This window comes from Andrographis paniculata, unplaced genomic scaffold, assembly GCF_009805555.1.
Source record: "Andrographis paniculata isolate CXL003 unplaced genomic scaffold, ASM980555v1 Contig64END, whole genome shotgun sequence".
In the NCBI taxonomy this organism is placed as follows: Eukaryota; Viridiplantae; Streptophyta; class Magnoliopsida; order Lamiales; family Acanthaceae; genus Andrographis; species Andrographis paniculata.
The window spans coordinates 1378006-1394419 of record NW_026137600.1 but is presented as its reverse complement, the minus strand read 5'-3'; the positions used below and the strand labels follow the sequence as shown (position 1 = coordinate 1394419).

Here is a 16414-nt window from a genome sequence, read left to right as displayed (position 1 = left end):
TATTTTATTTATTACAAACATATTATTTTATTTGTATTAATATATTTAGAGATTCAAATTTAATTATTTTTTATTAAATCAATATTTTTATCATAAGTCTTTTCACTCTTCGTTTTTAGATGAACTGATTTTTTGTGTGGTAGAGATAATTGTGTTAGTAATTTAAAAAATAATATTTTATTTTGAACGGTTGATTTTTTATGAGTAGATAATGTATATATTATACCAATATGTGTATATATTTGTATTTTTTAATAATATTTATAGAAAATTGTTCCATTGAGAAATGCTGAATGAACAAACTGAATATCATTAAGTTTGTTTGTTTAGTGTTTTTTTTTTTTTGAGGTAAGATATCGTTAATATAAAAAATACTATTTTTTTGTTGAATTATTAATTTTTGTGATTAAAAAGAATATAGATGTTATATATTGAAAATTGCGTCAATAAAAAATTAGTTGGATGAACAAACTTTATACTTCCTCCGTCCCAATACAATAGTCTTGTTTACTATTTTTATTCGTCCCAAAATAATAGTCTTATTTTCATAAATAACTATATCACTATATAACTACTCATATTCTTTCATTATTATTATACAATTGCCACTACTTTTTACACTAATACACTCACAAGGGCAGAAATGTCTTTTACCTATATTTTTTTACTCATTATTAATATAATATCAATATTTCTTAAATCTTGTGCCCAACACAACCAAGACTATAATTTCGAAACGGATGGAGTATAATATTTAAAATGAAAAGATCATCTAAAATTTCAACATCTTTCTAGACTTTGAACACTATTTTTTTCAATTTAAAAAAGAATAAATAAATAACCAAAATAATTACTTCTAAAGCTATTGTTTAATATGCGAATATTAGGATTAGGATAATCATACGAAGATATGTGAATATTTGGAGAATCGACATAAAGATATGGGGAAAATAATTTAGTAAAAACACTAGTGTGTGTTTATTTAGGGTTTGAATTTCGAATTTGAATTTTAAATAATTATTGAGTTTCGTATAAAATTAGATCTATTTAGGGTGTGTTTGTTTGGGGGTTTGGATTTTGAGTAGGAATTTGAATAGTAAAAATTTTGAATTTGAATAGTTGTATAATCTGATATAAATATGTGTTGATGTGATATTTTGAATGTAAAATTAATTTTTAGTATAATATAAAAAAGAAAAATAGATGTTTGATTTGATATTTTTAAGGAAAAAAAATAAAATGAATAGAAGTCACCAAAATCCTTCAAACAAACACACCCTTAACACATTTTCATATATATTAATCGTGGTTGTTTAAATAGTCTTTGTTGTATATATTATTAGCATGTGCTGCTAATTGCGAAGCCAAAAAAATTTGACAGGGCCGGAATTTATATATATATATTATTTAATTTTCATAACAAACAATATTTTATTTAATTTTTTGTCGTTTTAACTTTTTCAAATATTTGAGATATTTGAACCAAAATTTTTAAATGTTTAAATTAAATATTGTACATAATACTCTAAAAATGAATTTTATATAACATTTTAAAAACATAAGGAAACTTCATATAATTTTTAAATTATAAGAGAGAATGATATATACTTTTCAAAATAACAGATGAATTATAAATATTTTTGCCTATATTATATATTATGTTGTTTTAATATACGTTAAAAATTTACGATGACATATATTATATGTATTATTATCATATACTCTTAGGTTATATGTTATATTATATTATATCAATATTTTATGTTATTTTATATTTCATCTTTAAAACTATACTATGTGAAAGATGGAATGAGTATTGCATTGTTTTTTTTTTTTTTTTTTTTTTTTTATAACGCGAGAACTCGGAGTCGTTACTCGTTGAGTGTGTTTTGGGTATTGGGTAAACCTCCTGTAAGCAAATCACAATAAACGAACCATGTATAGCAGGTGGATCTGTAGACGTCGGGAGTTTGAAATCATAACTTTATAGTCACAAGTTCGCCCTCGTACCACCAGACCATTCTTTACGGAATGTGCGAATAAATAATTAATGATTGTGGATCTTTAAAAATTTAAACTTTTAGATCCGACAAGGCTAATGTCTTTGCTAATGTGTCATATTGCTATCTCATTATAACTAAGAAATACAATTCTACCCATCGTTCTTTTAGACATTTGTTGACAGTAGAGCTTAATTAACTGTTATATCTAAAAGTCAGAGCCGGCTTTTTGCGAGAGCAACTTGAACAATTGTTCAAGGCCTCTACTTTAAGAAGAACCCATAATTTTACATTTTAGCTATTATTAGATATATTTAAATTTATTTTAAACTTTATCTCACAATTTTCTCAACAATTACCTAATTTATTTTTATTCTAAAATAAAATTATAATCAGAATTTTTCTATAATTTCATCTTCCTCGCCTTTATAATTCGTAAATATTTATAAAGTCCATAATTATATTAGATATATTAAAATTTAATTTAAATTTTATTTCATATATTTTTTTCTTTTTACAATTACTCAATTAAATTCTTATTCTAATAAACTATAACAAATTTTTTTTTTTTCTACTTTTATATTATTTACCTTTAGAATTTGTAATTAATATTGTTGAGTTATTGGCTTTATAATAGTCAAAATATTATAAAATTTTGTAATAGTCAAGATACGTACCACAAACTAGGTCTGATAGTCCATCTCTTTCAGGATACGTATATTACATTTATTATATACAAATTGTATATGCAATAATATATTTATAATTTATATAAAAATTAAGAATATTTTAATATTAATATATCACTACAAGAAAATAGTATATTTGTAACGGAATTTCGTTCCTAAAGTTCACGTAGCTAATGTAATTTCATCTCTAATTCCGTCTCTAATATCATTAGTAACGGAAAAAGTGAATTTAGGAAAAAAATATTTTTTTATTATAATAAAAAATTAATACATTTAAACTAGGATATATAAAAATAATACAAAATTACATTTAAGTGGACAAACGTAGTATACTGAATTAGGGATCTCAAATGGGGCGGGTTAGCCTGGATCCGCCCCGGACCCGTTTTTAATGGGGCGGGTTTGGGTCTAAATAATATATTCCGGGGTAGGTTATGGATTTACAATATATTATACAAATATCTTTTCAATTTAAAATATATTACACAAATCTTATTACCTTTATATCATATAATACTAACATGGTTAATCTAGTCTTTTTATCTTTATTTTTACTTTATTCCAATGTAATACTAATATTTCTAAAACTCCGTGCAAAAAGCAAATTGATATATAGATATAGGACGGAGAGAGTATTATGTTTTAATATACGCAAAAAGTAAATAGATAGATATGCAGAGTAGACGGAAAAAGTATTAAATAGTTAAATTTGTTTGTTTTAAATTTTTTTTGACACGATTTTCAATATTATTTTATTATCTTATAATAATTAACATTTAATATAAAATATTATTTTTTTATATTAACGAAATAATTTTTTATATTTCGAATACAAATAAATTATTCGAATTAAAATATTAAACAAAAAAATCCTTTTGTTTTTATAAAATAATCAAATTAAGAGTAATTTTTTTATATTTTTAAAAATAAAATATTCCAAAAATTTTGTGGAAGAAGCCCAAACCACGTGACAATATATTATTGATATTGATGGGACGTACCACATGATGAAAAGTCCACTCCTCACCCACCAATTAAGCTCCCTACATAATTTATGTGGTACTGTTTTAATAAATATTTCCTCCTATCATAAACTAATGTACGATTTTTTTATTTAGAATGTCCAATAATTATTATCTATTTTTTATTTTTATACATAAAATTTACTCTTTTATCCTTATTTTATTTATTTTATCATTTTCTATACACAAAATTAAGGATAAATTTATCATTTTATAACAAAGACCTTAATTATCTAAAATTGTGTATAAATATCAAATAAGATATTAAAAAATGAACGGAGGGAGTACTTTATCCGTCACACGTTAGATGATCTTTTTGGTAGGGATATTGTATTTTAGGTAATAATATAATTTAATATATTAATTATAATAATTATAATATTATTTTATTAATTTTTATATAATGGTATTATTAATATTTTTAAATAAAAATTAATATATATGATTAAAATAAATTTAAAATAGGAGTTCAAATATCTTAAATACTATATTCAATAAAATATATTCTTTTTGCTATATTTCCTTCAGTCTTACATAATTTTGTTTTTTTTTTGTTTGGAAAATACAATTATACACTTTAATCGCATTTTAAAATTTAAAATTATTTTATTTTAATTAAACTATTTAATCATTTTAATTTTAATATAAATTTATTTGTATTAAATTATAATTATTTTTACTAATACAATTCTTAATTACTCACTAATTACACAATACCTAAAATTTCGTGCGTAATCTAAATGAGACAAATTAGTCGAAATAGAGGAGTGTATAATATCAAATTATTTTATAAGTAATAAAATTTTATATAATACAAATAAATTAATAAAATATATTTATTTATCTATAATTAACATAGAATAATTTTATAAAAAATATGAAGTTTTAAATAAATAAATATATATATAAATATTTGTTTATTGAGAGGATATAAAAATAAAGGGATTTTAAATAGATTTTATAAGTAAAAAAAAAAGATCATATGTGGCGGGACGGAGGAATTAAAATACTTCCTTCGTCCCACCTAAAAATATATATACGTTAAAGCTGAAAATAGTTAAAATAGTGTAAAAAAAATTTTACCATTAGTTTTTTTGTAAAAGAATAATGATATGATGATAAAATAAGAGTATTTATATAAAATAGTAAGGTCATAATTACTAAATATATATATATATACAGTTAAAGCTGAAAGAAGAGAATATTATATTAGTTGATTATAATGTAATATAGAAATATTTAATAATATATATAAATATGTAAACAAGTGTAAAGTTAAAATATATAAAATAAAGATTATATACAGATTAAGAAATATTAATATTTTATTTATTAATGAAAATGTATAAAATAATTTTAAAATTTTTACTCTATATTCTTTATATGTAAATTAATTATACATATAATAATATATTTGTAATTTATATAAAAAAATTAAAAAATTATTTTAACGATAATTTATAATTATTTTACTATAAAAAATTGTCAAAAAAATACATATATATTCTTTTCGTCTCATATATATTTATTTATTTACTTTTTGCACGTAGTGTTAGAAATATTAGTATTTTATTAGGATGTATTAGAAATAAAATTAAAAATATTAAACTAAATGATATAAAGGTAATGACATTTGTGTAATATATTCTAAATTGGAAGGATATTTATAATGTTAGGTAGATAATACAATAACTAAAAAGGGAAATGGATACTTTGTTATGGGATATACTAAAAATGGATAAATTGTTAAAGACACGGAATATACTCCCTCTGTCCCATTGAAATGTTGTCATTTTTTATTTTCGTCCGTCTCAAAATAAGGTTATTATTTCCTAATTTAGTAATTGTACTAGCTACATAACATAATAAATACCCTTCCAGCTTACACTATATTACACAAGTGCTATTACTTTTATATTACACAATACTAGGGGTATTTTTTCTTTTTCACTGCAATCAAATATAATACTAATTTAAAAAATTTATACTCCGTTTGTCTCAAAATTATAGTCTTGTTGTATTGAGCACGAGTTGGTAGAAAGTAAGAGTAAATTACTTTTTTGCCCTTGTGAGTATATTAGTGTAAAAAGTAGTGGCAATTGTGTAATAATAATGAAAAATAATGGATAATTTTACGGTGATATGATTATTTATGAAAATGAAACTATTGTTTTGGGACGAACAAAAATGGTAAACAAGACTATTGTATTGAGATGAAGAGAGTATGTAAAAAGTAAACGACAATCTTTCACCGGGACGGGAGAAAGTAAATATATTTAAGTGAGGAGGGAGAGAATTCATATATGATTGAAAGTCAGATCGATCGAGAAGGTACTTCTGTGGCCCTTTCTTCTTCTTCTTCTTCGAAGCAACATATGAACAGATTTGGTTGCAGGTGAGAAGAAGATTAATGATAAATTCAGCCATGGAATTAGATGCAGAAGATGAGAGGAAGAAGAAGAGATCTGTTTGCGTAAGTGGAGGAGAAGGCTTCGTGGCGTCGTGGTTGATCATGAAGCTTCTTCAACGTGGCTACTCTGTCAACGCCACTCTTCGAGGTTTTGAGCTTTTCCATTTTTGCCTTCTCCATCTTCCTCATCTCCAACAAATTCATTTCTTCCATTTTTTACAAAATAAATACTTCTTTCCGTCTTTTATCTATATATTCATTTTTTTTTTAACTGAGTTTTAGTAGAATTAGTATTATATTGGAATATAATATAAATAAAGATAAAAAGACTAAATTAATTTTATTAATATTGTATGATACAAAATAATATCATTTATGTAATATATTATAAATTATAAAAGTATTTGTAATATTAGATAAATTGTGCATTTACTTAAAAAAAAAATTATATATATATACTTTGTTATAAAATATATCAAAATAAAAAAATAGATAATTTGACAAAGTAGAGAATATATAAATAAATAAGTTATTGGATAAATCATATTAATAGCTTAATGAAGCACAAATCGAGTGTTTTTTTTTTTTTTTTTTTAATTTTGGGATTTTTGTTTTTGTTTTTGTTTTATTAAAAAAATAAAATAAAATTATTTGTCTGGTAAGGAATGCCCCGTAAGGGATTACCTGGTGGTGTAAGGATTGAATTTGTAATCGTGAAGTCATGGGTTCAAACTCCCGATACCTCAGGCCGCCTGCCACACATGGTTCGCGGCTGCGGTTCCCACTTCATAAAAAAAAATAAAATTATTAGAATAGTTTAAAATTTACTTTATTCTTAATATTAGAGAGATTAAAACAATTGATATTTTGATATTTAATTGAAAAATATTTTTACTAAAAAAAAAATGAAAAAAATAGCAAAATATATATATTTGTGTCTGACTATATTTACTTACAATTTTATTATAATTCATAATACTAGTGATTAATGAAAGTGACATTAAAATCAAAATTGATTTTTTTTTTCTTTTTTTTTTATGAATATATAAAATATATATTATATATATTGTATTTTTTAATATTATTAACTAAGAAGCGTGTAGAATCTTTTTTATTGAATTAACACGTTTTTATTGAATTAACACGTGGTGAATCACTTTTGGTGATCTGTCTTGAATAATATATATATATATATACTATAGTTATAAATTTTATTAAATTATTAAAATTAATTATTGTTATTAAATATATATAAAATTTTAATATGAAAATTATTTGAATAAATTAAAATATTTTACACGATTAATTTTTTAGCATTCAAAATATTAAAAATTAATAGATTTTATCGATTAAATATATATTGCAAAAATAATGTCTATATATAATTTAGTGGTATTTATTTATATTTTTATAAGAAATTTTTAAAATTATAATTTAGTTGAAAATTATGTCGATAAAAAATTTAAGATATCGGAACAAAAAAAAAGTCAAATTTTATTAATTTGTTACTGTCATTTTAATATAATTAAATTATAAAATACTTTCTCCGATCGAAATAATTATGTTACATTTTTTATCCGTCAAGCTTATGCATAATTTATTTATAATAAAAATTTATTCATTCACAATTTTATTATCCTTATTTAAACAAATAACGATCAAATTTGTCACCAATTTTCTACTTACTCCACTGTAATATCCTCAATTTATTTTTTTTGGTTAAATAATTACTTAAAAAATCATACAAATATAATTTAGAATAATAAAAAATGGACGGAGTGAATATTATTTAAAGACGTTTAATTAATTAAGAAATCAAATATAATTTAATTATATATTATTTTTTAGTGGGACCCACCATCTAAATTTTTTAACAAATATTATATTTGTAGTGGGACACACATCTGAAAAATTAAAAAAAAAACTTAATTATATATTACACTTGTGGTGGGACCCACCATCTAAAAATTTTTAAAAAATATTATATTTGTGGTGGGACCCACCATCTGAAAATTTAAAATTAAAAAAAAAAAAGAAAAGAAAAAACCAACGTTTTAACGTGGTGATACAAAATCAACGCTAAATATATATATATATATATATATTAGATACTAATATTAAGAGTTAGCGCATTAAATAAATTATATAATATAATATATATTTCACATCATGCATCAATTGTTGATCAGATCAATTTAACCATGACGTTGATTTGACTGAATCAACATACATGCTATACTAGTGACTAGCTTATATTTATATATATATCAGAATATTTATAATATAATATATATTATATTATAATATAGTATGCTTTCTTATAACATCATATATTGTACTATATATAAATATATAATGATCATCCATATGGTATATGCTAATCCGATCAAATCAGTATGACCCTCACGCCGAATGTGCACCTTCACACAATAAAAATATAATGTATATATATATTATTCTCTCGGTGCACTCTAATTTTTTTATTTTATTTTATTTTAGTTTGTCAACTAAAATCTTTTTATTTTTTAGTAAAATTATATCACATACATTCAAAAATATATTTTATTATTATATTATTACTTTTATACTAAAAAATAAAAATAATTATTTTTATATATCATTTATCCTGCACTTCAATAAAATACTAATATACCTATAAACTCGCGTGCCAAAAATAAATGAGAAAACTATTAGTAAAAGAAGGGAGGACAGTTTGAAATCATATTATATATAATTCAATATAGTATAATATATACCAATTTTAGCCAAATAAGCAGAATATGCAATATAGTACTATCTCTGTCCCAAATATTTTACAACAATTTTTTTTTTTTTTTTCGGTATGTCCCAAACATTTTGCAATATTTTTAAAATAAAAAATAATTAATTGTACTTAATCTCTACCACACATCTATCCCATCACATCACTTCAATAATAAAAAAGAATATATACATTTATATCTCCGTCACATCACATGATTTTAAAATTATCTTATTTAATACTTCTCATCTAAAAATTCGTGCTCAAAGCAAATGTTGCACCTTATATGAGACGAAGAGAGTACAATTTATCACTCACACAACACATGTTTTCTATATAAGACAACATATACCAATTGTCGAAATATTAATTATTTCAAGTTAGTGTGCTAACTTGGTCAAAACAGCACAGTCCCTTTAAATTATATTATCCAATTTTGTTCGAAAACAAGAATTTCAACGACTTCAGAATGATTATTTCAGACACAAATATCGACACCAGATTTCTAACAAATTTACCACACGCTGGAGAAAATCTTCGAATCTTCGCCGCCGATCTCGGCGATCCGCAGAGCTTCAAGCCGGCGATCGAAGGCTGCGTCGGGGTGTTCCACGTGGCGCATCCGATGGATTTAGTCGGGACTGAATCTGTGGAAATGATCACGGAAAGATCGATTCGAGCAATACACGGGATTTTGCAGTTGTGCATCGACTCCGGGACCGTTAAGCGGGTGGTGTACACCTCCAGCATTTCGGCAGTTTTCGCGAGAGATCGCGGAGCTGCGGCGGAGCTGAACGAGGAGGCGTGGAGCGACGTGGAATTTATGAAACAACTCGACTTTGTGGGCGCCGGCTACTACATTTCAAAAACGGTGGCAGAAATGGCTGCTATTGAGTACGCGGAGAAACGCGGATTAGATCTCGTAACGGTGATTCCGTCGTGGATAAACGGACCGTTTATTTGTCCGCATCTCCCGTCCTCGATTCACTCGTCTCTCGGACTCATCATTGGTACGCTTAAAATAATATTTTTATTATTTTCGTCTATTTCACTCATAAATATTTATTTTAATAAAAGTAATAATTACACTAATACATACCAAAATATCATCAAATTTTATTTAAATGACAAATATACTACTATTATGTATACGGGAACTGAACCCCCGACTTAAAGGTGAAGGGGTTGAGGGCTTCACCGTTGTGTTACACCCTCATTCCCTAAAGTTAGGTTATTTAGATAGGATTATTTTACGGAAAATAAATACTTTTGTCTATAAAAGATAAAAATAATTTAAAAAAAATATATTAGTTATTATAGTTTTAGTACTTTATAGGTTTCTATTAAAACATAATCACATGTTTTGTCTCTTTATGTTTATGAGAAATTTTTAAACAAAACTATTATATTCAAAATATTAATAAACCATTTACTATTTTAAAAATAGTTTAAAACGTGTTATAATGTATTCCAACACATGTTTTTAACAAAATCATATGTTTATTTTGGAAATAGAGGTTGGGTCAAGAATAGTGAAATTCTTTTGTTTTCCGTTATAGAAAATTGTAGAAGTATTTTGGGTAAAATATTTTTATTATTTTTTAAATTTATCATAAAAAATGAATGTTATATTTTTTATAAAAGAACATGGGCAAACTTTTATATTGGGAAAAATGAAGTCTGGTAGTGTAGGGGTTCGATGTGTGACCGTCAAACCCCGACGTCATGGTTTGCCTAGTGTGACCGTCTGTCGAGCCAGGAAATTTTTTTAAGTTGTTTGGTTCTAATTTCATTTTAATTAAAATTACCACCGTTCACTCTCAATAAAATATATTATTTTTTTTTATAAAATATCAAATTAAAATACTATTCAAACAAAAATTCAAATAAATATTTTATTTCAAATCAATTTCAAACCACAACTATATTTATAATATTATATGCATTGAATATTATTTTTAAAATTAATTTTAAATAAAAAATAAATTAAATTAATATTTCATTTCATATCAATTTCAAACTACGACTATGTTTATAATATTATACGCATTGAATATCACAATTTTTTAAGATCATTTTTAAATTAAAAATAAATTAAATGTGATATTATTACAAAAATAAATAAATTTAACTTCAATAAATTTGCAGAGTATTTTTTTATATTCCTCATTTTTCTTTAAAAAGTAAAACTTATAATTAATAATTCAATTTCTCTACTATATACATATATCCAATTTTTCTTTCTTTTTTTTATTATATTAATTTATATTAATCATATTAGTTATATACTTTTTGTTTTGTACATGCCACCCTACAATATTAATAAATTATCCCAATCATTTCATAAAAAACTATCAAATTATTATCTTAGAACACATTTTTTTATTAAATATTGTTTGTACTACTAAAAAAGAATGAATGTGTGTAATATATTAATTTATATATATATTTTTTTTTAAAAAAAATATGTTTTGGATAATTGGAAATCTTGTTAAAAGAAGACACTCCTAATCTTTGTACACTTATCTCCTACATAAAAGAAAAAAAAAAAAAAAAAAGGAAAAAAGAAAAAAGAAGTTAAAAAGAAAATGCACTTATTCTCTAAAATCATGCCAATTATTTTATAAAAAAGTACAAAACTATTCTCTTAAAACATGTTTCTATTAAACGTGGGTTAGTAGGACCAAAGGTATTATAATATTTGTTCAGTTATCCCTTACATATCACCTATAAAATATTAGTATTATTTATTAACCAATCAACTTATGAAATATTAAATAAATTAAATAAACAAAATAAGTATGTGATTTGATAGTGTGAAGAAAATAATTTTTGGAACACCTTAAAGAAACAAACCTCATTGTCAAGACATTTTATTGATTGCAAAAGATTGATTTACTCATGTGTCAAAAATTAATTTCATATATATATATATATATATAATTATATTGGTTTTTGAAAATTGCATACAGGCAACGAGAACCAGATGAAGTATGCGAAGATCACCCCTATGGTGCATACGGATGATAACGCCGAGGCACACATATATTTGTTCGAGCATCCGGATGCCAAAGGAAGATACATTTGCTCGGCTGTGGAAGTCACGGTCGAGGAGATGGTTGATCATCTTAGATCGAGGCATCCTCACCTTAAGTTGCTCGATCCCGAGTAAGTTCAATTACTCGCTATAACATATATTTCATTTGTCATATAAATTTATGTCAATATTTCTTTTTTGGTTGTCATAAAAAAAATATTTTTGTTTTTTTTAGTAAGAAATAATACAATTTTTGTAGTTTTTTTATTATAAAAGAAAAAAATAATTATTTGTATTCATTTTTATTAAAATCCGAGTCCAACGATATGACCATAGTTTTTTATATATGACGGAGAGAGTATATGATAAAAGTTTGATTGGTTGTGATGCTATATATGTACCTATGTGTGTTAATGTTGCAGAGGTTTAATTAATCCGGCGGCAAACTTTGGAGGGCTTTCGAGCAAGAAGCTATTGGAGCTTGGTTTCAAGTATAGATATGGGGTTGCAGAAATGTTCGATGATGCTATTCAATGTTGCAAGCAAAATGGATGGCTGTGAATTCAAATGTTCAACAACATAATAATAATAATTGGTCGTGTTTAATCGACATGAATTACTAGGATGCGATCGATGTTTGAGTGATTGATTTCTTTATCAATTTGTATTAGAACAAAAATAATAAAGTTTCATTTAGTGATAAAAATGTGAGCATTAAATGAAGAAATAAGGCTGTTTTCATCTTAGTCGGGGAATCAAATTCTCTATTTCTATATTTCATTACTCGCTCTGTTCTCCGAAATAAAATTATGACATGTCTGTGATACCTCCGGAGTTGGGCTGGTGCTAGGCCAACTCTCGTGTATGAATGAGCTGGTGCTAAACTATTCAAAATTGAATAGAGATTAAATTGATTGAATAGATTACTTATGTCAACAATGTGCACATTCCTCTTCGTGAGTTTTACGGAAAAAAACTCTAAAGTTAAGCGTGCTTGCTCTAGAAAACAAAAAACGCCCTGGAAGGACTCGTATGGACCTATGAAGCCAGTCTAATTCCGGCACATTCAGTCTTGCGTAGCTTGCGAGTCGGGTGGTCGAAATGTCAATGTGGAGGACAAACAAATTATTAATAGAACTATAATTTCCGTTTTCAAGACATTCCAAATTTCATGTGCACTTTGTATATAAAATACAGTAGAAGCAAGTTGTGGTGATAGTGATTTTAGGAGCTATACAACTATCAAGTCATTGTAGCGTATTCATGATCGATGCATATGTGGCTTCATAAAAACCAAATTTAAGGAGCGCACCGTCAATAAAACCTAATTTATTTTTGATCGATAGCGCAAGTTTAAAGGACTTACTTCAAGCATGATAATTTGGTCATGTTAGCTCCGGTTCCACGGGAACATATCCATATCTATCATTGGGAAGTATGAAGAATGTAGAGTTCATGTTCTTAACCTATCAAAGTATTAACCTATCAAAGTATTAGAATTTCTTTTAGCCAAGTTTGAGTCTGTGTCACTTTAGAATGAGATTCATAGTTCTGATACCATATTAAAAATTCATCCAAAAATATGATAAGATATCCAATGAAATGGAAATTGAGGGGAAAGAAAAAACAATGGAGCAAAGGAATTCCTTTAAATTGAGAATTTTGTATATTGAAGTAAAAAGCTCAAGAAAATATATATATATATATATATATAGAAAAAGGATCATTGGTATCAATCTACAAAACTAACATAATGTATCTCTACACACTTATATACATTGGACAAAAAGAATGTTCTACACATTGCTGAAGTCTAACAAAATAACCAAACTAATTTTATTTGTTATATTTCGTCATCACACCGTCAGATTATTTTTTACAAGACTTGCTAAAATTATTTTATTTTGATATTTAGAAGTTTAATTTACTTGTGAAATGAGATGTGATTTTGTAATATTTAGGTTATAATTTTGATTAAAATACATGAAAGTTTTCAAATTTTTGTTTTTTTTATACTATACATTTATTAAAATTTTCTATAAAAATATATTTTTTTTGTCAATTTTAAAAGTAAACATTTACTTTTGTCACGTAGTTTAAAAAAAATTGTATTTTAATGATAATAGGTGGTAGTTTTGGTATGAAAAGACAAATATATCCTTATGTGTGGATAAATGTAACGATATTTATGTAAATAAGTATAAAATAAGAATATGTATAATGTGGAGTGAGGTTCACATTTACTAAAAAAAAAAATGAAATAATTATTTTGTAATTGGACAATTTGAAATAAAAATATGTATATATAAGTGAATGGAAAAAGTATTATCTCCTCTAACTAAAAAATCACATTCAAATCATTAAAAAAAATACTCACTCTCCAAAAGAATTTGCTTAATTTGTTATTTTTGTGTTTCAATTCCTCCATCCACCAATATCCTAAAATTGTGGATGACTTTATTTAGCTATTCAGTGTTACTCCTTATAAGATTAATTGTTAGGCCTAAAAGTATTGCATGAAAATTCATTATCACATATATTAAACGCTTGGTTACCATGTGTTTTGACTCAATAAATAAATATTTATGAAATTAGTACATATTAATATAATATATAGTAAATATCTTAATAGAAAATTATATAATTACATGTAATAAAATATAGGCAAAATAGTAAAAAAAATTCCCCTGTGGTTTTCCAAATTTGCTGAAAACCCTTCGTGGTTCTAAAACTCCAAAAAAACCTACTTCTAGTTTCCAAAATGTTACAAAGAATCCCCCTCCATTAGAATTTAACAACGGTTGTATTTCACGCGCCTTCTATTCAATTTTTATCTGATATATTTCTGTATAAAATTACTAAAATACCCTAATTATTTTTTAGGGCTGCTTCTTCCTTTTTCTTTCTTCTTCCTTGTTATTTTTTCTTCTTTATTCTTCTCCATACTAACAATTTCTTCTTCTATTTTACCAAACCCAGAAATTTAATAAATCAATTTTAGAAGAAGGGAAAGAAGTGCTACTTCTTGCAAAGAATTGAGGAAAGAGGAAAAATAAAGAAAAAAAATTGGGGAAAAAGAGAGAGAGAAAAAAAAAAAGAAAAAAAAAAAAAAGAAGAATTGGAGAGGAAAAATTAAAAAAAAAAAAGAAAATTGAGAAAAAAAAAAGAGAGAGAAAGAAGAAAAAAAATTGGAGAAAAAAAAAATATGGTCCAACCTTCTTGTTCTTTCTTTCTTCTTCATTTTCTCTTCTTTCCTTCTTCCCTGCTCCAGCCCACTTATGTCTGTCATCTTCTTTTTCTTCTTATTATTTTTCAATTCTTCATTCTTCAAAGAAAAATTGGAGATGAAGAATAAGGAAAAAAATATGGGGAAAAAGAAGAAAAGAAAGAACCGGGTCGGGCTGCAGTGGTGTTAAAAAGAATTGGGGAAGAAAAAGAAAAAATTGAAGAAAAACCTGGTGCGCATGTGAAGAGAATTTGGGAAAAAAGATGGAAGAATCTGTGCTGTTGGGGAAAAGAGAAAAAGAAGAGAAGAGAAGAGGGAGAAATAAATTAAAATATATATAAATAAGGATATAACGGTCAAATATGATAAAATTTAACATCCATTAGTCAAATTTAGAGAGGGAGGAGTATGCAACATTTTGGAAACCACAAGTAGATTTTTTGGAATTTTAAAACCACAAGGGGTTTTCAGCAAATTCGGAAAACCACATGGAGTTTTTTGCTATTTTGCCTAAAATATAATTATGATTTTCAACGCATTATATTCTGATTTTAGCATAATAGTACAAAAAAAAAGATTATATAATACAACTCAATGTATAACTCGCATAATAAATGTTAATACAATATATAGCGGTTGATGTAGATGTATTTTTTCAACAAACAAAAAGTAAAATTTAAAGATATGGAAAATATCCTTAAACTTGATTAATTAGCGTATGAGATTAGAAATCTCTAAACACTGTACGGTACACAAAAGAAATTAACTAGAAATTAAATGCTGAAATTTAAAGTGGTGATCCCCGAATCTGACTTTGCTTTGTTGAAGTTGATTGAAGATGCCTTCTCCAAAAAAATCCAAATCTTTAAATATTCTTTGAAAAAAACGCTTGAAACCGTCGCCTGGTCGGTTACAACAACCGCCATTAACCACCCAAAAGAACTGTTTGGAACCGTCGCCTGGTCAGTTACATCAACCGACTAATTCAGTGCCCAAAAGACTCCTTGGCCGCCCCCACCAAGCGACCAAACTACTGTTCACTTAAGTGGGCAGCCGACTTCACTTGGTTCAACCACGTACCAACCGACTTGCTTAACCGACTGCTGATTAACCGACCTGCCTATCCGACCCGCTGACCAACCGACCTGCCTATCCGACCTGCTGACCAACCGACCTGCCGACTTTCCGACCTATGGACCATCCGACCCGCTAACCAACCGACCTGACTATCCGACCGCAGATCTTTCGACCCGCAAACCTTCCGACCTA

General features: G+C 25.6%; 1 protein-coding gene and 1 long non-coding RNA gene across 3 annotated transcripts; one reads left to right on the top strand and one right to left on the bottom strand.

The window, feature by feature from the left end:
• Positions 1-5899: 5899 nt before the first annotated feature.
• On the bottom strand, positions 5900-7038 carry LOC127261873 (uncharacterized). Its single transcript, XR_007841003.1, has 2 exons — positions 6806-7038; positions 5900-6369 (listed from the first exon to the last, which is right to left on the bottom strand). It is a non-coding gene; the product is annotated as an uncharacterized LOC127261873 (long non-coding RNA).
• On the top strand, positions 5915-12694 carry LOC127261872 (vestitone reductase-like). Of its 2 annotated transcripts, XM_051290298.1 has the most exons (5): positions 5915-6042; positions 6107-6269; positions 9365-9892; positions 11855-12050; positions 12342-12694. In XM_051290298.1, exons 2-5 carry the CDS (start codon positions 6122-6124, stop codon positions 12478-12480), a joined length of 1011 nt encoding a protein of 336 aa, XP_051146255.1. In that variant the 5' UTR covers positions 5915-6042; positions 6107-6121; the 3' UTR covers positions 12481-12694. The 2 variants fall into 2 exon arrangements, with proteins under 2 accessions (XP_051146255.1, XP_051146253.1); XM_051290296.1 differs by having other exon boundaries at positions 6038-6269.
• The last annotated feature ends 3720 nt before the right edge of the window (positions 12695-16414 follow it).